At 42.6% G+C, this 21646-nt stretch overlaps 1 protein-coding gene across 1 annotated transcript in view; it reads right to left on the bottom strand.

The window, feature by feature from the left end:
- Positions 1–356: 356 nt before the first annotated feature.
- lrp1bb (low density lipoprotein receptor-related protein 1Bb) overlaps positions 357–21646 on the bottom strand; it is a 201462-nt gene continuing 180172 nt past the window's right edge. The window contains exons 82-92 of the mRNA XM_085435115.1: positions 19001–19126; positions 18636–18800; positions 11050–11211; positions 10343–10517; positions 8841–8945; positions 6449–6562; positions 4841–4917; positions 4229–4319; positions 3811–3961; positions 2180–2254; positions 357–1504 (exon numbers count right to left, since the gene is read on the bottom strand). Coding sequence (XP_085291241.1) covers positions 1364–1504; positions 2180–2254; positions 3811–3961; positions 4229–4319; positions 4841–4917; positions 6449–6562; positions 8841–8945; positions 10343–10517; positions 11050–11211; positions 18636–18800; positions 19001–19126 — 1382 coding nt within the window. The 3' untranslated portion in view covers positions 357–1363. The remainder of the gene's footprint in view (positions 1505–2179; positions 2255–3810; positions 3962–4228; positions 4320–4840; positions 4918–6448; positions 6563–8840; positions 8946–10342; positions 10518–11049; positions 11212–18635; positions 18801–19000; positions 19127–21646) is intronic.

The raw sequence follows: 21646 nt of genomic DNA, 5'->3' as shown, positions 1-21646 counted from the left end.
CCTCCTCTGGTTGCTATGGTGAGAATGGAGGTGAAATGCGTGGAGACAGAGCCGCTGTAAGTAAAGTGAAAGGAGACTGAATTATCCTTCAGCAGGTGGCATCGACACCGCGTCCCCACATCCAGGTAATGAATAGCGCCGGCCTTCCTGTACTCACAGGCAGGGCAATAATCTCCCATCAGCCTCCTTCCTCTGCGCAGCAGGTAAAAGACCTCACGCTGCTGATTGACTTGTCGGGTCAGCAGTCATGTGTAACAACTGACAGTTTGATCATTGGTTGAACAATAGAAGTGCACACGTACTATCATCGACATCGTATAACAATCATTTTGGAGGATCAAGAGAAAGACACGAAGTGGAAATAAGCCCCCTTTATTCAATATCGATTTACATTTTATATAAAAATTACTTACATTTAATACATTTCTTCAAAATACAAGCAGCCAAACAACATACAAATCAAATACAAAATTATAAAATTTCTTATATTTATCATCTTCCTTTTCTGAAGTAACAGACGTGTTTTATAATAACTCTTAGTAACTGTTGTTGTAGCTGTGGTAAATCTTTCTTCTCTCCATCTTTAATCCATTTGTTGATATATGAGACCTAGAAAAATATGATATTCTGTCTTTTCAGCGTACAGTACGGGATCCGGGAATCTGATCGGAAAACATTCAGGGTGGGCTTCGATATCTCTCAGATACGTTTGTACGTCATATTACTGCTGAAACAGGCGACTGAAGATTGGAATCCGTGGAAATGAGAAAGACGGGAGATAATGTCTGAGAAACGACTGTGTTGATGTTATTGTGTCCAGTGGGACTGCCGGAGCAGAGCTGTCAGGTGCAGCGATGCAAATAAAAGGAATCAAGCTTGTCGTTTGTGAAGCTCTCCGGTCCATATGTCACATGAAATAACAAAAACAGAAAAACCCACGCTACTCTTCTCTACTATACATACTTTTTTTTCCAGATAAAATGAGCCGGCCCTTCCCCTCATCATCTCCACAAAGCCAAACTGTTTCCCTCTAGAACTACAAACAGGTATGGGTACAAATTCTAGCACTGCATTTAAGGTTTCAACTGTGCACAAGTGTGGCTTCAGGTGTTAATAAAGTTTTTGCAAATCAGCAGCTTTACTTCAGTGTCATACAGTATACTGACAGCGCTGTGTAACGGATCTCTGACAAACAGAAAGCAAACCCTAAGTGGAAAATTAAAGTCTTCAGCACAGCGACGAGGACATTATGCTGATGCTAAACCAGTAAAACCTAAGAGCCTCATAGGAAATAGAAAAATCTTGTTTCCTCCTTCATATTATACACGGTGGTAAAAAAAGAAGTACAAAGTGTAAAGTTAGGCTATGCGGCGGTTTCATGAATTGTCCCCTCGAGTTTCTTTGGGAGTAGCTCTCTCCTCTCATCGATACTGATGACTGGCTTCCGGCAGTTTTGCCCGTCGATGTAGATCTTTGCATACACTGGATTGGAGTAGTTCATGGGCTAAACAGGCAGGGGAAGAGATGCCAAGTACAAATGTTAATTTATGATATTTTACAACAGTAGGAGTCTCGAGGTTGCATTTTAATAGATGTTGTGGAATCAAGAAAGTCTTCGTGTCAGATTCACCTCATACAAACTATCACTTACATCGGCTTTAATGAAACCTGGGCTAATTTAAATTCATGTACAACTTCCTCTGTCTTGTTGGCTGAGTTCTGATCCCATTTGAATCCATTTCGATGGATCTGCGCTCTGTTAGCAGATTGTTTAACCGATGTTCCATCACACGAGGTTTGCTGGAAACAGATGGCGGCTGCATCTCAACCAAAAAAGTTTGCAAACTTTCCACAGTCCCACAGATATTAGCAAAATGAGCAACAGAACTGAACTTGGTGCCAATTGTCGTGCGAAACATTTGTTAATAAAAAGTTGATTATTGGAACTTTAAGGAAAGTTTGGTGGTTTTTGGACAGGATGTCACAAAATGATAAAGGGAGCAAGTATATACCAGATGTCAACATTAGCATGATTTTAATTTTACACAGTTTTTAAAATAGCAGAGTGTAACTCAAATATAACCACACAAAACACACAAAGCTTCCTCACAGTGAATTTATGTAAAAATGGATATTTTTTCTTCTTCTTCAGAGTAAAAATAAAATGTGTAACACTCACCTGTCCAGGGATTACCTCCTTGGGCACAGAATTCATGCCCAAGGTGTGAGGGTCGCTGGATTTTACACACCAGCCCTGCAACAAAACAAGCACCGTGCCATATAAATACAGATGAACTCTCACAGTCCAAATACGGGTTTTAAAACTGCGCTGGAAAAACAAACTAGCAAGAACCACGAGAGCTGGACGTGTGGAGGCTGGTTTAGAGTCACACCAGCATGTCTCGGTTAAAAACACAGACTGGACTCACAATAGCAGATGTCAAAGTTGGCAGCTTAAGAAGCAACAGCATTAGGCTTGAACTTGCAGCAGGTGAGCTACATAACTGCATCTGTGAAGGTGTTAGGATTCATTTGATATGCTGGGAGTTCGTGTGGGGTGGAGAGAATAAATCACCACACAGACAGACGTCCTCCAGGTTCGTGGCATCTGTATATTTTTGTGCCCAGGCCAGAGAGATTGTAAAATCTCTGCAAAGCGTCATGTAATTCCACCGGATGCATCTCAATTCTAAATATCACATCCCAGCAGCTGCCGGGCCAGATGCAGAGAACACAGCACTGAGTTATTTTCCAACCTGAAAGACACATTTGAGCTGTTGTCCTTTCTCTACCCTTCAATTAAAGACGACATAGCTGCAGCATCAAGGCTAATAATTAGTGTGATAAGGACTGGCATCAATCAAGGTCTAAACAGATTTTCTCATGGCTTTTAAAACTCTGCAGTATTAACAATGATGTGGTAGTAAGGGATGTACACATATGGCAAATTAAAACAACATTATGCAGATATTTTACAATAAAATAGCCAAGAAACAGTCACTAGTTTGTTACACAAACTGTTTCTGTCTGTCTGTTCTCGCTCTTTGCAACTTCACTTCAAAGTGCACAATGCTTCACGACACACTAATAACTCATAGTTTTCAGCTGGCTATAAAAAAACTGGCTCAGTGTTGTCACTGCAGACATCGAGGTAGAGCTCAGAGGACCTTGAAGTTGTTGATGAAGAGTCGCTGAGTAGGAGGCTGGACAGTAAGACCAGTTTCATATCAGAAGACTCCTGGTCGACCTTCTTACAGCTGGGCCACATGTGTTTCATAGACAATCTATGTAACTGTATATAAAAATAATATAGTGATGACCATTAAGATTTCTCCTCTAAGTATCCTGATAAAAAGGAGCCAGCATCTGCTGTACTGTCAATTCAACTTATAGGAGATCAAATGGTACAAATTTGTTAAGGTTGTAAAAACTTTATTTAGTTGGAAAACACGTGCAGTAAGTTTTATATGTGCAAAAATGATTAAGCTTTCAGTATTTAATGCAGCAGAGACCTGCAGACGCTGCCCAACAAGAGTTACATTGAATCAAATATGAGATGAAAACTGAAAATGAATCACTTTAATGAGTTTGTAGCTAAATGTAATTACACTGACGTTTGTATGTGAGAACATACGAACAGATTCAGCTGCATGTTTAAGCCCCACTCAAAGTTCCTCAGTAACTTTTACTCCACACGTTTGACTTGGCAACAATCTGGTTTCAGCTCGAAGTCAAACACTGAATTCCATCCTATTAAAACAGGAATGACGTGTTGTTGAGCACACGTGACACACACACACACACACCCACCTTATGAGGGTCAAGTGTGAAGTTTGGGCGCAGCAGGCTGCCTGCATCAGCGTGGTTGTCGTGGTCCACTTCATACATGTTGTATGACGGGTTCCCAATTTCCACGTTTATCCCTCCGTTGGTCATGGGCTGCCTCTGCACACGTTTGCCCCTGAGCCGTGCAGAGCACATCATCATTAACGCGACACACAACATGCTGTTAGTGTGCTGCTGCACGATGCTACTTGGAGCATATCACTTTGTTAGATAGCCATGAACGATGGATTATTACCACAGGCTCAGCGTTCAGATCTACTGAAAGCAAACTTTTCACTCATAAAGCAAAAGCATCCATTCATCTTCAAAGCTCTGCGATGCTGGAGCTCTCACGTTACTGCTTAGAAGCTTCTTTTTCTTACATATTTCTTTATCGACGTACCTTTGCCTCCGGCGGCAGATATAAACACCTGCTACGACCATCACAATCAGGATGACCAGCAGGACCAGAGGCACAATGATAGCGATGCTTCCTGGGGAACAGAGAGAGGACGTGATGAGCGACCAGCAAAGGGGCTGAGATGAGTTCACGCAGTGACCGCGGCGTGAACAGAGCCACTTTAAATAACAGCGTTTTCACTTCACAGGGCTTCGCTGTTTGCACATTTCACTCCATCCACATACGTCCAGCACAGACAGGCTGCACATTTAGAAATGTAAGACATTTTACACTGACGTGCACGACTTCAGAAGATATATTTTTTAAATCTTAAATTGAAGTTGACGACAGAGGAGTCATATTACTGAACCCTGACGGGCTGGCGACTACAGCCCCTCTAATTCAAACAAGGAAACCCCGCTGAGCAGAGCCCTTTGTGCTCAAATGATGCAAAGCGCAGAGGTTGGTAGGAGTTCGGTAGTTCGATGCCAATCTGTTGATGTTCAGATGTACGAGTTATCGTTCCACTGAAATGCAATAAGGTCAGTGAACCAGTGACACATGCAGGTATTTACACAGGACATGTTAAGGCTTCTTGACATTCCCAGTCCTCACCTCCGCTCATGTTGTCTGATCTGCTGCTTTTAGGGGCGGGTCTCTCACACTGTGTTCCTGCCCAATTGGCTGAACATCTGAAGGAGGTCAAAAGAGAATATAAATAAACTATCATTAGCATACTGTGGCTGCAGAGAGGCTGCTGAGAAAACAACTTTGCAAAATGATCTACGACATGATGTGACTGTGGCTTACACATACGGCACACGGCTTTGATTCAACACAAACAAAACACCACCTGGAGAGAGAGCACTAAGCACATACATGTTGTGTCCGTAAAGAGCTTAATGTGAACTGACGTGTTGAATATTCAGTGTATTAACAAAAAACAGGAAAGATCAAAGGATGACAACAAGTCGTCATCTCATGTGTGTTCCAATGGGATCCGATGGGCGTGATGCATGACCCTTGTTAGAGGAGGTGACACAATTTAGCTGACGCTAAAGCATGTAAAGCATGAGTGATCTGGTGGGGCGGCAGGGTGATGATAGGATGAAACTATCCTGAATAACATGCACTTGCAGAATCAGAACATCGGGCTTTGACAACAACTTTATTAGGACATCGGGCGTAACCTGGGTCTTCATTTTCCCGCCTTTGAGAAGCAAAAACCAGGATGGAACTGAGTCCCTTCAACAAAGAAACCCGGCTAAGCTGTAAAAGTTAAAGGCCTTAAATATGAACACCGATTAAAGATGACACGTTCTGCCGAGTAAATTATGTGCAATGACCGGTCAGGACGTATTTAGCCATCATGCACAGATGCCCACATCACACACACAGTGTTATGCTGTAATCTTCCCGTGGTTCATGTGTGCATGAGATGGGTGGCAGTAAGAGGCAACAAACGCTATGCAGCAGCCGGTGATGTAATAAGTGCCCCTATATACAACGTAGTGGTGCTAATATACATTAGCAACATCTTTATCTACCAGGAAAGACTGCTGGTGCTGCTGCTGTCACTTATCATGGAAATAAGAACCATATTTGGCTTTAAGCAGCAGAAGCATAAATAGCATCCTGTACTGTTGCCGCTTAGCTTGGCCCACCAGAAACAGAGCTACAGCTAGCTGTGTCCTAAAGTAACTAAATGAGCACAGCAGCATGTTTCAAATAAAAACTATTTCCTGTTTTAAAGTCGTTTAAATACCAAAGGTTAAAATGAAATACATGTAACTACTTTCTACAAAACTCTGTTTTTGAAGCTTAGAACAGAAACAAGCTCGCGTCTCTAAACGCCATCAGCGCTGTAATCAGTGTTCGACCTCGCCACGTATTTTCTTTCTTACTGCAGCGAACATATTCAACACGTGTTGGTGCTAATGATGCTAATAATAGTCAGTCATGTTGTTTCCATACAGAAATAAATATAAGCCAACATATTCTAATAAAACAACATTATAGTATCTGTGTGATTCCACCGTCTACGCTGAGTCATTGCTATATCCAGTACTTATTACATGACAAGCTGCTACAAGGAGGCACCATCACAGAGAGGCCTATGTGCTGGACTGAGGCTGAAATGAAGCCAAATGGAGTGGGGGTGGGTTGTGTACAAAAGGAGGTGAGTGGGCGCTGAATACAGCTGGAGAGGTGAGAGGGACCTACTTGCAGCGTGGTTTGTTAAGAGCTGTTAATGTGCACATCCCCTCATTCTGACAGAAGTAATCGCAGGGGTTGGCCAGCTCATCACAACGTTGGTTCTTGAACCCTGACGTGCAGCTGCAAAACATGTGTTTGGAGTGACAAAAGGGCCCAAGAACTGTTCAACTGTCGGCTGCCTCATGAGTGGCGACAGAACGCTAAACCCTGTTAGCAGCTTAAGTCATAAGATGCAACAAGACAGTGTGACGTCTGCAAATTAGCAAAACAGATCAACAAACGTCCCTGCTCAGCACGTGAGGGGGACGCATGTGGGGCCTGCTGCAGATTACGAAAACTGTTAAACAAGAACTTTGGGCCCCAACATGATGGTTGCTTGCATCCACATAAATGCATCTAATAAGCAAAAACCAGAAAATACATTTAGTTTGATTAAACAATAGAAATGACAGCTTACAGGGGAAATAATGATTTGATTCTCTGTTGAATTTGTGAACATGAAAAATCTCTCAGACTGAAAATTAACCTGAAACACAAAAAAGCAAATTATATAAAAGCGCTAAATGAATTTGCACGTCACTGAGTGAAACACGTATCTGATCCACTGGCTCTCACAGACTGGCTGTGTGATCGTGTGCCATAATCAATCTATCAATCAATCAATCAATCAATCAATCAATCAATCAATCGAGTGTTCTGGTCCAACCTCTGCACCACCAGGTGAGACCAAAGAGTGTCAAAGGTCGACAGACTGCAGACCTGCACGAGGCTGGAACAGGATACCATCAGCGAGAAGCTTGGTGAGAAGGTGACAACGGAAAGAGAAGAAAAATAAATTTGTCCTCAGTCTGGAGCTCCATGTGGGAGCTTGCATCATGGGATGAGGACGATCACCAAGGTGCTGGATCAGCTCACAGCTCCACGGCACAGGCCCGTCTTCACTTTGTGAACTCGTAAATGAGTCAGAGAAGGCTCCGGAAGTGCTGTGGTCAGATGAAACCAGAACTGGCAACAGCTCAGCCACTGTGCTTGCAGAGGTGGAAACGTTATGTTTTTCTGACAGGATGACTTTGCCTCACTGAGTGGGCCAGTGGACAGGCCCACGCACCGTAACATCTCGGACTCCTTCCCTCGGCCAGGACACTGACAACTGGTCATGGACGAGTTTCCAGCATGAAACTGACTCGTGTCATGCAGGAAGGACCAAGTCAAATATTTATTTCCATCACTGACATGCAAATTCTTTTATACCTTTTATGTAATGTGTGTGTTTTTATGGATTTTTTGTTTGATAAAAACTTACAAATTTAGGGATCAAATAATTGTTTCCCCGCTGCACAGCTGACTGATGGATATTTCTAACTGTAGATGCTAAAGTAACTTAGCTTTTGTGCAGAAAAGGAAAAGAGCAACAACATAAAGTCATACAGTACAGAGCTGCTTAACAGGAATGCTTGAACTTTGTTAGACAGCAGTGAAATGTTGAGGTATTCTCTTCGTATATTTGAGGTTTTTAAAGCAAGAATGATTGCAGCCGTAGCAGCTTCTTTAGGTAGGCTTGATGAAATATACATTTACTCAGAGTATTAAGGTCAAACATTATGATTTCTTGACGCCGACATATCCATCATCTCACATAATCTCTCATCTTGCAGCAATGATAAACCGCATTATCAGGATCTGTTAACCTCATCGAATAAGATGAAATCATTTGCATAGAAATTGATTCTATTCCCTGGAATCTGTGAGCGGCGCCTGCAAATTTCAATTTAACTACAGTGGACAATGGGCATTTAAAAAAATGGAGAGTTGGCCTTTGAAATGGATTTCCAATTTCCTCCTTGGACAGATTTTTAACACAGCACTGCGAGTGATTATAGCGGAGGAGGTATTCATTTACAGGGAGCCCTCTGAGTAGCCTTTCACGGCGATTTCTTCACGTGTGCCAGTCAAGCTTTTGTCTCGTGCAATTTTTCGAGCTTCGTGGCGGCTGAAGTACTGAGCAAACTTCTAAACCCTCTGACTGAAGAGAGCCACAGAGGCCTGACATCAGCTCTCAGCTGCAAGGAGGAAAAGTGTGATATGTTGAGAATAGCTGGCTTTGAAGGAGTCTGAAACCATCTTTATCTTCCTAAAACCTTAAGCCACAGCGAGGTGTCACACAGCACAGGATGCTGTATGGCACTCGGCCCCCTGCTGTTTCATGGCCTCCACATAGTGACATCAAACCTTCAACTTAAGGATTTCTTTCCAAAGGAAGACATCTATCTCACGCGGCGACTTTCAGTTTTTAAAGCCGGGCACAGAGCCGACGGCTGAATCGAAACAGTGATGTGAGTGTGAATAACAGTGGAGAACATTGAGTTTTCCTTACTTTCACCATTAGGCAGGGACTTACTGACAGAAAGGCAGGTTGGTGTCAGGGTCCAGGTGGCAGGTACCTCCATTGTAGCAATATCCGTCACACAGCTGACAGCTCGGTGCTATTCTGCCATTTGTGCAGCTAGAGGGTGAAGAAATAATGGATCCTAGTTACAACCAGAAAACTATACTTGGGTCATTCTTACTATTCGGTGCCATTTGAGTCCTAATGACATAATATGGTATATTTAGTGTAAAACTTGTCTAATGCTTATTTCTAAACCATTTTCTTGTATGTTTAACCCCCCTCTACCATAGAACACATTGATATATACACAGGATAAATACATTAAAAGTAAATTACTTTTATTTTAGCACAAGTCACTAAAGTACTATGTCCCCAGTCATGCTTGCTCGACTTCAGTTACAAATATAACTTAAAAAAAATAAATAAATCTAGATTTTTCATCATTTCTGGATTGGCTTATTTCTAATGTTCCTCATCAAATGTTCTTTTTTATTATTAATGCATGTTTAATACTTAAAATCTTTAAAAAATGTTGTGTCCCTGAATCAACTGTCACCCCTGTTACTCTGATAAGAATTCCATAGAACACATCACCTGATTATTCTTTTAGTCACATGACACTCCCGGATGTAACATATTTTGGAGGGAAAACTTTCAAGAAGAAGACGAGTAAGTACCACTCTTTAATCAACCCTTTTTTCAATGTTTTAGCAAGATTTTGTAATGTGGCAAAGCATAACACGTCCAACCTGTTACGCTTATAATAGTGGAAACAATTTTTTTTTTGTAATTTTTATAATATGGCTAATAAACATGTTAAAAATGGTTCTTAGTGGTCACCATGTACTAGCTTGTTGTTCATCATACTAGTAGTAATGGCTAAGTTTAGCATAAAATCTCCCCCCTGTTACCGTCACCCCTGTTATTGCTATGCACTGTAACATGAAATTTCCTTGCAGATTTTAAAAAGGGACATTGTAGCTTTTAGAAAATGTAAATATTACTATAACTGTGTATTCAAAACAGTTATTAATAGAAAATTGAATGTCCTGTAACAGGGTGGACATTTGGCACGTCATGGGTAAAGACTTTGATTTTAAAAAATATTATAATATAATATCCTTAGCTGGACCAATACATTTTTCTTATAGGTTGAAAATCCCTCTTTTAGATGAAATGTTAAAATAATTCAAAATTTTGTATTTTTTGATGAAGAGTGATCACACTGAAATGGCACCGAATAGTAGGAATGACTCACAAGAAGCAGAGAGTTCAGCCAGCTTCAAATTCACTGACATGACCAAACCTAAAACGCTACAGGGTACGTGGCCTTAAATTATTGATTTAATTAAATCAATTCTTCCCGCCGGCAGCCTGTGGGTGAAGCGACTGAGCCCTGAATGAACATTATACTGTTTAACTCGTGTTTTCCCATGAATAAAAATCAACTATGAAGCCTCACAGCCAAAGAGATGATGGACAAGAGTGGCGAGTAAATACGGAGCGCTCACTTGCAAACCACTTCTCCCGTCTCCTCGTTAATGAGGCAAGGAGCTCCGTGGCATCGGAGACACTTGTCCACCTCGCACTTGTTCCCTTCAAACCTGGCGGGACACACACACTCCACGTAGCCGCTGCTGGATAAAGTGCAGGCCTTGGAGTTCACGCAGTAGTGATGACAAATGTCTGTTTTAGGTTTGCAGAGATAAACAGAGAGAGAGGATAATGTAGAAACACAGTCTAAGCTGATCTGATTACAACAGTACATGGTTTTAATGGGACTTAATTATCCACATCAAATGATATCTTAGCCACAGATGAAAACGTATCACCCTTTGGGCAAGCAACAGTGGGAAAAACTAATGATGTGCAGATGAAATTGTTTCCCCGCAACACATTATGTCAAAGCGCAGCAAAAGAAAATGCATTATCGCCCCGGTGCAGAAACACCCAAAGGTTGTTTGATGGTAGAATTTTGATTTTTGTTTATCTGCAAATTGAAGCAAATGTGGTGTTTTTGGAAAGAAGAGACTTTGAGGGGATTGCTTTTGTCTCTCGCTCAGAGTGGGAACTCTCAAACGCTTTGTTCTGTGGATTTTATGTGACATAACTGAATTCAAATCAATGATTTTCTTTTGATTAGGTGCTACTGGCAGCCACAGGCAGCCAGGGGAACATCAATGACTGTTTGTGTTTGTTTGCTGCCAACAGGACTCACGATAAAGACAGCGGTCCCCGGTATACTCGGCCATGCAGCGGCACACCGGCTGGTTCCCCTGAGTGACGTCGCACGTCCCCCCATTTAAACAGTAATTGTCACAAATCCTTTTCTCACAAAAAGGCCCTGAGAATCCGACAGGACAGCGGCACGTGGGCTTTCCTGAAAAGAAATATGAGCATAAAAGATTATTAGAGCACGGAAAGGTGGAAATCGGCAACGAACTGATGAATTCATCCGTCTCAGAACTGCTTTAGTTTGTTCCACAGAGCCAAAACTGCTGTGCACAAACATGACGCGTCCACGCGCTCCAAACTGCCTCGTGGCTGTAAACACACCTGAAAACACACCTACACAGATGCACTTCATATTTACATGGATATATAGGGCTGTGCAAAAGTCTTGAGCCTCACCTAATTTCTTTATAGAGAAAGAAATTATTCTTTTAATATTCTTTATATAGAGAAACTAACTTTTTCAAGTCATCTTGAGCAATAATTTCACACATCACATCACTGTAGCTGATGATTTTCAAAGGTTTATTTTCTTCGGTTTATTTGCTGAGCTGAAGATAAAGACGATAAATAACTGAACCCTGTGAGACCCAACACATCACGAAATAGCCAGAAAATTCAGATTTTTTGGAACTGAGATGTTTATGAACCTTTATAACAAAATCCCCTTTTTTTGCTGTATCATCTTGTTTTTGATATCTTTTTATTATATATTTATTATATATTTTTGTTTCGCATTTAATACATTGGGTGTTTTTGCCCATAACACTTTGAGCCGGACAACATAGCACGGGCACTTTGTTACCAGCAGCTTTTAAACATTTAATTTGTTCAGAGCGGCTGTCAGCTATTCTTAATGAAGGGAAACAGGCAGAAAAATCTGAGGTACGGCAACAGAAGTAAGAACTGGACTGAATACTAACGGCAGCAGGTCAGAATTTGAATGGAGTGAAAGAAGCCTGGAGAACGATTCCTGCAGGCTACACGTAGACATTACGAGAAAGCAGGCTGCTGGGTGGAGACAACCTGTATGCTGTTAAGGCCTCGGGCCATTTTCTGGGTCACTTCTGTTGGTCTTACATCCTGTCTTCTATCTACTGTCCTAATGCAATAAAGTCTAAAAAGCCCCAAAACAGATATAACAGAAAACACAAGAAAACAAATATCGACTTTCAAGCTTGTTAAAATCGTACAAACTCTATTTCTGCCTCATATGCTGTATTTCCATGCATGTAGGGATGGCCATCGAGAACAGGTTTTTCTAGTGAAACGGCTCCCAGTAGTAGAGTAGAGCCTGTTTGCCTATTGATTCTCCGTATCGATTCCAGTTGGTGAGTCGGAGCAGGAAACAGTGGTGGAGCCTGCAGTGTGGATATAAACATTACTTTTATTTTTATTGCACAGAGAGGCGAGAACACGATGGTGAAGTGCAAACTGCATCCAGGACAGAAACAACCACAGCATGCTGCTAACACAACTAGCACCTGCACAGACAGCATGCTAATGCTAAGCTAGGAGTGACTGCTGACCCCAGACCAGCAGCCACAGTTACAAAGATTGTATCAATGCCTCGGTGTGAAACTTTGTTACAATCCTCACACGTGGGTAAAAGAAAAAGCACAGACTGAAACGATCTTCACACAGACCGTACAGAAACACGTGCTGCACCTTCTGATTATTTTTACAATTAGAGACGTGTGAGTGTTGAGAATTGCCTCCTTGTGCGGGTGATCTGAAACAGTAACCTTCCAATCATGCTCGCCGTTTGTATAACGGACAAGCGAGAGCAGGAAACAAGTTCAAGAAAAGGTAACAATTGAACACTACTTACACAGCACACAACCAAGTTGCCATGGATACAGGTCTCGCCATGTAGGTCACACTACACCACTTGGTAATTTCACACTCTACAGTTCTGTGCCTGGAATAATCTGACTGAAACGTCCAAAGGAAATCAATCTCTCCATTCGGATCTGATAACTCAATAACTGATGGGTTAAATCTTTCTGAGAAGGCCAAACGTCACAGCGATGAACTCAGCTGTTCTCTTCATCTCTGGAAAACTAAAACATTAGTTCAGGTTTTCACAAATACTGATGCCAACTGGTTTTGGATGTGTCAGCAAGCTGTAAGTTTTACAGACTTCTTATGTTTCTTGAATATTGAATATTATCTTATTATGGGATGCACAAATCAAACTGTTTCAGTGCTGTTATTTAGTAATACTAGCAAAAACCTTATGAAAGACATCACTAAAATGTTACAGGAACACAGAAAGTGAATAATACTCTTCTTGCCTATTCTTCTTATTATAAATGGCCAATGCAACTGTTACCATAGGAACATGGTAGTGTAAACACTGAAATGAGCTCAAACTTCCTGGTTCACCTTTTGCAATCGTGTCACTGCTATGCAGATGGCACCCAGCTCTATCTGTCCATGAAGCCAGATAACACACACCAATGAGTTAAACTGCAGGAATGTCTTAAAGACATAAAGACCTGGATGGCCGCTAACTTTCTGCTTCTTAATTCAGATCAAACTGAGGTTATTGTACTCGGCCCTGAAAAGCTTAGAAATATAATATCTAACCAGATTCTTACTCTGGATGGCATTACCTTGGCCTCCAGTAACACTGTGAGGAACCTTGGAGTCATTTTTGACCAGGACATGTCCTTCAACGCACATATTAAACAAATATGTAAGACTGCGTTCTTCCATTTGTGCAACATCTCTAAAGTTAGAAATATCCTGTCTCAGAGTGACGCTGAAAAACTAGTTCATGCATTTATTACTTCCAGGCTGGACGACTGTAATTCATTATTATCAGGATGTCCTAAAAACTCCCTGAAAAGCCTTCAGCTGATCCAAAATGCTGCAGCAAGAGTCCTGACAGGGACTAGAAAGAGAGAGCAGATTTCTCCTGTTTTGGCTTCCTGTTAAATCCAGAATTCAAAATCCTGCTCCTCACATACAAGGTCTTAAATAATCAGGCCCATCTTATCTTAATGACCTTGTAGTACCATATCACCCTATTAGAGCACTTCGCTCTCGCTCTGCAGGCCTACTTGTTGTTCCTAGAGTATTTAAAAGTAGAATGGGAGGCAGAGCCTTCAGTTTTCAGGCCCCTCTTCTGTGGAACCAGCTTCCAGTTTGGATTCAGGAGACCTGCCCGCCCCTCCCTCAGCCTGGTCCTGATGGAGGTCTTTTCCTGTTAAAAAGGAGTTTTTCCTTCTTGTTCATATGGAGTCGTTTGATGGTTGGTGTTTTCTCTGTTTTTTGTAGCACTTTGAGCTGACGGCCGTTGTGATTCGGTGCTACATAAATAAAACTGAATTGAATAGACGTCAACATTTATCTGCTGCACCAAGCATTTTAGACACTGACCATCTCAGGCCTGACTACAAACTGTGAATTCTGGGTAATTTAAGATCGTTTACAAAATGAAATAAATCCCTATTTATGGGATATTTCTTATTACTGTTACAAGTGTAATAAAAATACAAACAAAGGAGAATCATTGAAAAGAATACACTAAGCTGCAAACCTGCATCAGTGCTTTGATGCTGTGGTTTCTAGTTTCGGCGTTGCCTGCTTGTCCTAATCATTCACTCAGCTACAGGATGATTTCACTGGAAAAACAAAAACAGCTGATGATATCACTGACGTCCATACTGAGAGGGGATTTTCTTCTTACTGTTGTTTCATAACAATGCCTGCAAATCATAATTTATGACATTTTGTTGTGTCCCATTAGTCAAATTAGGTGTCACTGACTGTTCTCATAGCGACACCAGCCTGATCGTGTCTTCACACCAAATATCAAGTTTTGGTTTGCCAGAGATGCAGACTGATGCTAATTTGTGCAGAGCAACGCAAACAGAGGCAAGTGTATCTGCACGAGTTCACCTCATTGGGCTGCAGACACCTGCGAGTTCTCCTGATAGGCTGACAATCAGAAATGAGGAACATCTTTACTGTCACGTTCTCTAAGGAGCTGCACCCACAAGAAGTGCTTTCAAACAGTGGACGAACTCTGGAGGAATTCCTGGTACATTAGTAAAAACAATGAGGACACTTTATTCACATGCTGATTACAAACGTACAGAAAAAATTAATGTTTAACAGAACCAAAAGAAAAAAATCAGGAAACAACAAAAAGCAGTAAATAAATGCCAAACGCTACAAAAAGGTTGAAGCACAGACACCAGAAACACAGGAAGTCACAAAGGAAACAAAGAGCAAACCAGCGGATCAGACAGAGTTAATTATTTCAACATTATGTGCAGTCTTAGTACTGCTGCTTATTTCTCAGTTTATGGCTGCAGATTACAGCTGTGAAGCCCTAAACTGGCTCTACTTAAAGATCAGAAGTTACTGTCACACGGCCTAATAAAGAAGACGTGGAAACACTTTGTGTTGTCAGCAGATCAAAGTGTAATTAACTGTATTGATTGAACAGGTATTCTTGTGTTTTTGTTCCAGCATCCAAACGAGCACAAACACAGACTCAGCAGCTTCCTCCTACACTTCAAATTAAGAGCAAAAACATTCATACAGTTTTTTCTTCACCCAAAGAAAACATCATAACATTAGTAACTTTACAGCTGGCTTTCATTTGTGACGAGGGTAACGAGCTGCATCTATAACCTGCCTCCACCAGCACACGTCTGTGTTGCACTTCCAATATGCTGCAAAGTTGTGACCATGTTGGTTGAGCCACGTCAAAATTAGAGCCGTGTTTGTGGCACAGAAACTCAACCTTTGCACCCCTCAAACACATCATCAAGTTGGCCGATGACACGACTGTGGTGGGTCCCATCTGCAAGAACGACGAGTGAGCATACAGAGAGGAGGTGCAGCAGCTAATGGACAGAGTCAACAACCCGTCTCTGAATGTGGACAAAACAAAGGATTCAGAAGAGCATAGAGGGATCACTGTCCACTAACCCTAACACTTAACATCGATGGATCCTCTGTGGAGGTCGTTAAAAGCACCAAATTCCTTGGTGTTCACCTGGCAGAGAACCTCTCCTGGTCCCTCAACACCAGCTCCATAACTAAGAAGGCCCAGCAGAGTCTCTACTTCCTGTGGAAGCTGAGGACAGCCCATCTCCCTCCATCCATCGTCACCACCTTCTACAGAGGGGCTCGAGAGCATCCTGAGCAGCTGCATCACTGTCTGGTTGCTAACTGCACTGTATCAGTACAGCAGCTGAGAAGATCACTGGAGCCTCTCTTCCCTCCATCACAGACACCTATCACACCTGCTCCATCCGCAAAGCCACCAGCATCGTGGAGGACCCCACACTCCCCTCACACACTCCCCTCACACACTCCCCTCACCCAGCTGCCTTCTGGAAAAAAGTACTGGAGCATCCAGGCTCTCACTGCCCGACCCAGGAACAGCTTCTTCCCCCAAACCGTATGTCACTCACACTCACACACACACACACACACACACACACACACACTGTTGTATCTGTATTGTTCTGTTCTGCTCGGTGTTTCACTGCTTTTCATTCGTGTTTTGCAGTTTTTGCACACTTGCACTTCATGCAGTCCTGTGTTGACTGTCTGTTGTACGTCATATGTAGCACCAGGGTGCTTCACTGTGCGCTGTGCCACTGCACATGGTGGAAATGACAATAATGAGGATTAATTGGTGGTTAGAAACAGAAGGGGAACACAGCACAGCTGAAAGCACTCAAGACTATAAGACAGAGAGGGGATATAACCTGAAACAGGAGAAACCCAACTATCCAAGTAAAACAGGAAACAGAAACTCTGCCTTAAAAACACACTAGAGTGAAGACTGGAGGGCACAGGGACAGAAAGGAGGTCAAAGGTTATCAATCCTACTCAAAGACTTTATCTGCAGCAGCACCAACATGACACAAAATCTAGCTGCTTGCTGACGATAACATGTTTTCCTGTAAACAAACAGGTTACAGTTTGTTGTCCAGAACTAGGAGCGTGCAGCCGCATGAACAGATGGAAAAAGGCCCCAGAACTCAAAAGAGAGAGATAGAGATTTCTATCAACAGCTTGAGAAAAATATGCAAAATGTTTCAGTCAGAGAACCTGAGCCGCGCTTTCTGAACTGCAGATTCGAGTCATCTTCACGTCGTAGCAATTATCCAAACTACATCCTTTAACTGCATCCGTGTCCCTACTTTCCTGCTAATGGGCGGGAACACGAATCATTGAGTTGACATCACTTTAAAGAAAACACTTTACACTTTGGATGTTTGGCTTCAGGGAGTTTTGGATAACGAGAGCAGGCGAGAATCATAAAGGAAAGATCTGCCTGAAACCAACCGGCCTGACGGGGAGGAAATAAATGCAGCGGACAGTAACTGTGCTGGATCATACACAACCAGCTGGGCAGACAAAAAGTCTTGTACAAGTTACACAAATGTGTTTAGACAACTGTGATCCACAACTGTTATGATATACAGTATGAAGTTCTTTACTTTCATGTCACAGAGACACAGGTTTGTTTCAAACATGCTGCTGCCAAACCTTCCATTAAGATCCTGGTAAACCAGTCGAATCTGAAGGCAGAAATTCAAAGACACCTTCTTGTGTTTTTAAGGATGAGACTGGGAACGAATCCAGCCTCCAAACTGACCGAGTTTCCCTTTTTATCACCAAAGGAGATCCTGTTGGACAATAATCCATCCCTCTTTTTCCATTTAGAGCGATGCTTGCATGAGACGTGTGGTCAATGCAGTAAAACAGCACACAGTTAAATACAGCACACGTTTCCTCTGCCCACTAAAAAAGGAAAATCTCTTCACTATGTAAGCAGCATGAACGGGTCCGATCATCAATATTAACCATGAAAGACCCAAAACAATGTAACATTCACTACTTCATCTCTGTTACAGTTTTAATGAGCAGCAGTTATTTTACCATCTGCTGAAGTCACATTAAGCTGTAAGAAAACAACAAAAATACTGTTTTTGTAAACAAACATTTATTTCCTGTTAGATTATTAAATCCATGTAATTAATAAATATTTAATGAATTTAAACCACTGCAATGAGAAATCACGCCACACCTTTGTCACAGCTTTCTTTCTACATTAGGCCAATAAACATGTTTCATTTTTTATCTGTATCTTTTTTTAAAAGCAACTTAACTACTATGATGTGGGCGTGATATACAAAGGCTTTTAAATCCAGGAAAGCTTATTTAACAGGTCTGTACGTCCTGCTTCAGTTTCACTGCTGACATCTCAGGAGAGCTCCTCAAAGGAGACCTTCACATGAAGGCTGGAGGCTCCTTTCAGAGCCGCATCAATGATAAAACTGCTCAACTGGCTTTTGCAATGCAGCCGAATCTGACCTGAAGAGAGGAAGCTGCATCGCTTTAAATGAAGACAAATGTGTCTGCGTGCCATCAAGCAGGGGTTTAAATCAAAACTGGTAAACAAAGAACATAAAGAATCCTGCAGCATAAACGTTCATATGAATTATTCTCCGTGCAGCGACTCAGAAACACGTCAAACATGTGAATCGTCCAAAGGAATCATGCAGTAAAGAGTTTTTGAAAGCACAGACGTACCCAGCGGCGAGCCCATGCAGGTGCCTCCGTTTAGGCAGTAGTCTGTGCAGTGGTTGACCTCACAACGCTCCCCTGAAAAGTCAGGCCAGCAGTAGCACCTCCAGTCTCCTTTCTCATTGGCTAAGCAGCGGCCTCCATTCTCACAGGGGGGGCGGCACAGTTCACCTTCACAGCGGCAAAGTTTGTATCACTTACTGCAGCGCCATGTGCACAGTCACGTGATATTTAACAGTGTTATGGAGCTAATGTGAGACAGCAACACGCACAGAATGCAGTTATCACCAGCGTGTTCACTAAACACATCGTGACGCTTCAGAAAGCTGCTCATTGTTATATATTCAAAGTCAATATTACTGTTAAGATACCTGAGACGTTGACATCATTGCAGGTGCCGTTCACCAGCACCTTCCCCTCTGGACAGGTGCACCTGGCACCAGTCGGGTTGAGCAAACACATGAAATCACAGGACATTCTGGAGCATGGATTGGGTCCTGTGGAGAAACAACGGAGGAGATCATCTGTGATGCTGAACAAGAACAACTTCTCTTTCTGTGAAACATGCGGTTGTTCTTTTTTAATAGAGCTATTGAAGTGCTGTAGGCTTTAGAGGCACAGCACATGAATCATTTACACATGCATCTTCACATTGAATAATCAAAAGCTGAGAAATAACTGTATAACTGATGCGTCACCTTTAGAAGGGCTGCTTTTAGCAGAGAGGACGACATGTTCATGTTGTGAATCAAACTGCTTCAACTGAAACAGGCAAACACAACTCAACATAATGTTTGAATCAAGCTGCTGTCAGAGGTTCACATCCACTCATCGTGAGCATGAATGTCCTCTACATGCACCCTCATTAAAACTGGGTTTGCGCCACTCTTCTTCACAGTTCGTTTGAATTGGTTGGTTTTTTGGGTCGGACCTGGTGTTCACCCTGCTTCATCCCAAAACCAGCTCTGATCAGTGTCCTGTTCAGGTTTCAGCCGTCTCGCTGTCAGTCTGAGGGAAGCCCTTCAGGTTTTTTATTGTCATATTCACAGAAACGTGAATGAAATTCTTCTTTTGGTGCCAAACAGAAAGATGCATGTATAAAACTAATAACTATAATAAATGATCATTTAAAAACAACAGAAACAATTATAAAGAACTACAGTTAGTACAATAAAGGAAATACAATATAAATCGAAGATAGAAATAAAATAAGAAGAATCTGAGCTGCAGGGCAAATGTACATATTTATCCAATCTATGCTACGTCAGCGTGTAGGCGGGGTCTTTGATGGAGGCAGCTGTGGACTGATGGTAGATCCTCTGCAGAGAGGGTGCTGGAGTCCTAATGATGTTTTTGGCAGTCTTCAGCACTCTGTGCAGGTGCAGCGGTGTTACTGCACCACACGGTGATGCAGCTGGTCAGGATGGCCTCAATCATGCAGCTGTAGAAGCTCCTCAGCCTGCTCCGTAAATGCAGCCGCTGATGGCCCCTCGAAACCCGCTGTGTGGTGTTAAATGCTCCTCCCTGCTCAGGTAGGTGGAGAGCCCATGTTTGTAGTAATGTTAGCTGAAGTTACCAATCCTGGCAGACCGGGGCGCAGTTTGTAGACAGAAGACGGAAGCATCGGAGACACAGAGAGGTCACCCAGGGATGTGACCTGGTCCTGCTGACTCACGAGGGCTGATCTTCCTCGGTGCTCCCAATAACTTACTTATATGCAACTGTTTGAACTGACGATCATGGAAATGTCTCCAAGAGACTTTCTCATTTTGTGTGAATCTAAAACTGTCCTTCATGCTGTTCTGTCAAACAAATCCTGCTGCACACCGAGCAGAACGAACCCTGAGATCCATTTACTGGTTTAAGAGAGTTTATTTATATATTCAGTTTAAAGGATGACGATAAAAGAGAGAAATCAAAATCTCTGCCATCTCTTACATATCGAGCCTTTGTGTCTTAGCTACTTGCAAGCTAAGCACATGTTGTGCCCTCAGACTCCACAGTGTACACTAATGAGTCTGTAGGGAGGAACAGCTGTCGTTTAAGTGAAAACCTGACCGAGGCTGAGCTCTCTCACGCTTTCTCATCATTAACACCAGAGATGGAACCAATAACTGCCATGCTTTATCACCTGGAGGAAGTGAGAGGACGGACGTGGCTGTATTGATCAGAACAGTGCGACCGCTCTTGCTCTTGACGAAGGCGGTCACACTTTCCTCCTCCTCCTCCTCTCCCTGAGCTTCCCTGCTTAGCCTCTTGTGTCCTTGTCTAGTCTCGTGTTTTTTGTATTACTTTCCCTGAACACTCTCTCACAGTCTGTTCTCTAAAACCTAAAAGAGGAATTATGGATTTGATCAACTGCTCCCTGAATGCAATCAACACCCCTTTCTCAACGAGAAGTCTGGGCTCGGGTGAGCCTGAGTGCTGAAGATATCTACCTATGAACCATGATAACAGGGTTCTGATCGGAGCTGGCTTGGCCCTGACTTATCGAAGAATTAAGGAAGCGGAACCGGCTGTTCAAACCCCCCCAAGGCTGCCCGCTGGGATTGAAACGATGGGAGAGGCGTGAGTTTCTCAAAAAAAATTGGATGACATCTTGGGGAAGCACACTGTGGTCGTGAGTTCTCAGAAATCGGCTCCTTGAGCACAAGAAATGAGCGCAAGTATGGAGAAGCTCGCGGCTCTCCAACGGGAGATTGAGAGACCAGTGTTGGACTGTAGAACTGCTTTGAAATTCATATGAGCTGTTCGCTTTTTACCATCACATGAAGTGATGGTAAAAAGCACCATCACTTCATGTGGATATCCTCTCGGCGCCAGCTGCAGTCGCAAGGCTGGAGCTGAACAACAACACCCTGATTACGACTGTGTTGAGTCTGTTCTTCCCATCCATGCAAGGCCACCTGGGTTGGCTGGAACACTGTTTACTTAGCCTGGCAGGGCGAAGGACACTGTCTCAGCTGAACTATGGACACACACACACACACACACACACACACACACACACACACACA

This window comes from Copadichromis virginalis, linkage group LG16 (assembly GCF_057382275.1).
Source record: "Copadichromis virginalis isolate Kocher_CV1m ecotype Utaka linkage group LG16, C_Virginalis_male_GT1.1, whole genome shotgun sequence".
NCBI lineage: Eukaryota > Metazoa > Chordata > Actinopteri > Cichliformes > Cichlidae > Copadichromis > Copadichromis virginalis.
The sequence above is the reverse complement of the archived record's forward strand: the minus strand, read 5'-3'. Positions and strand labels throughout refer to the sequence as shown.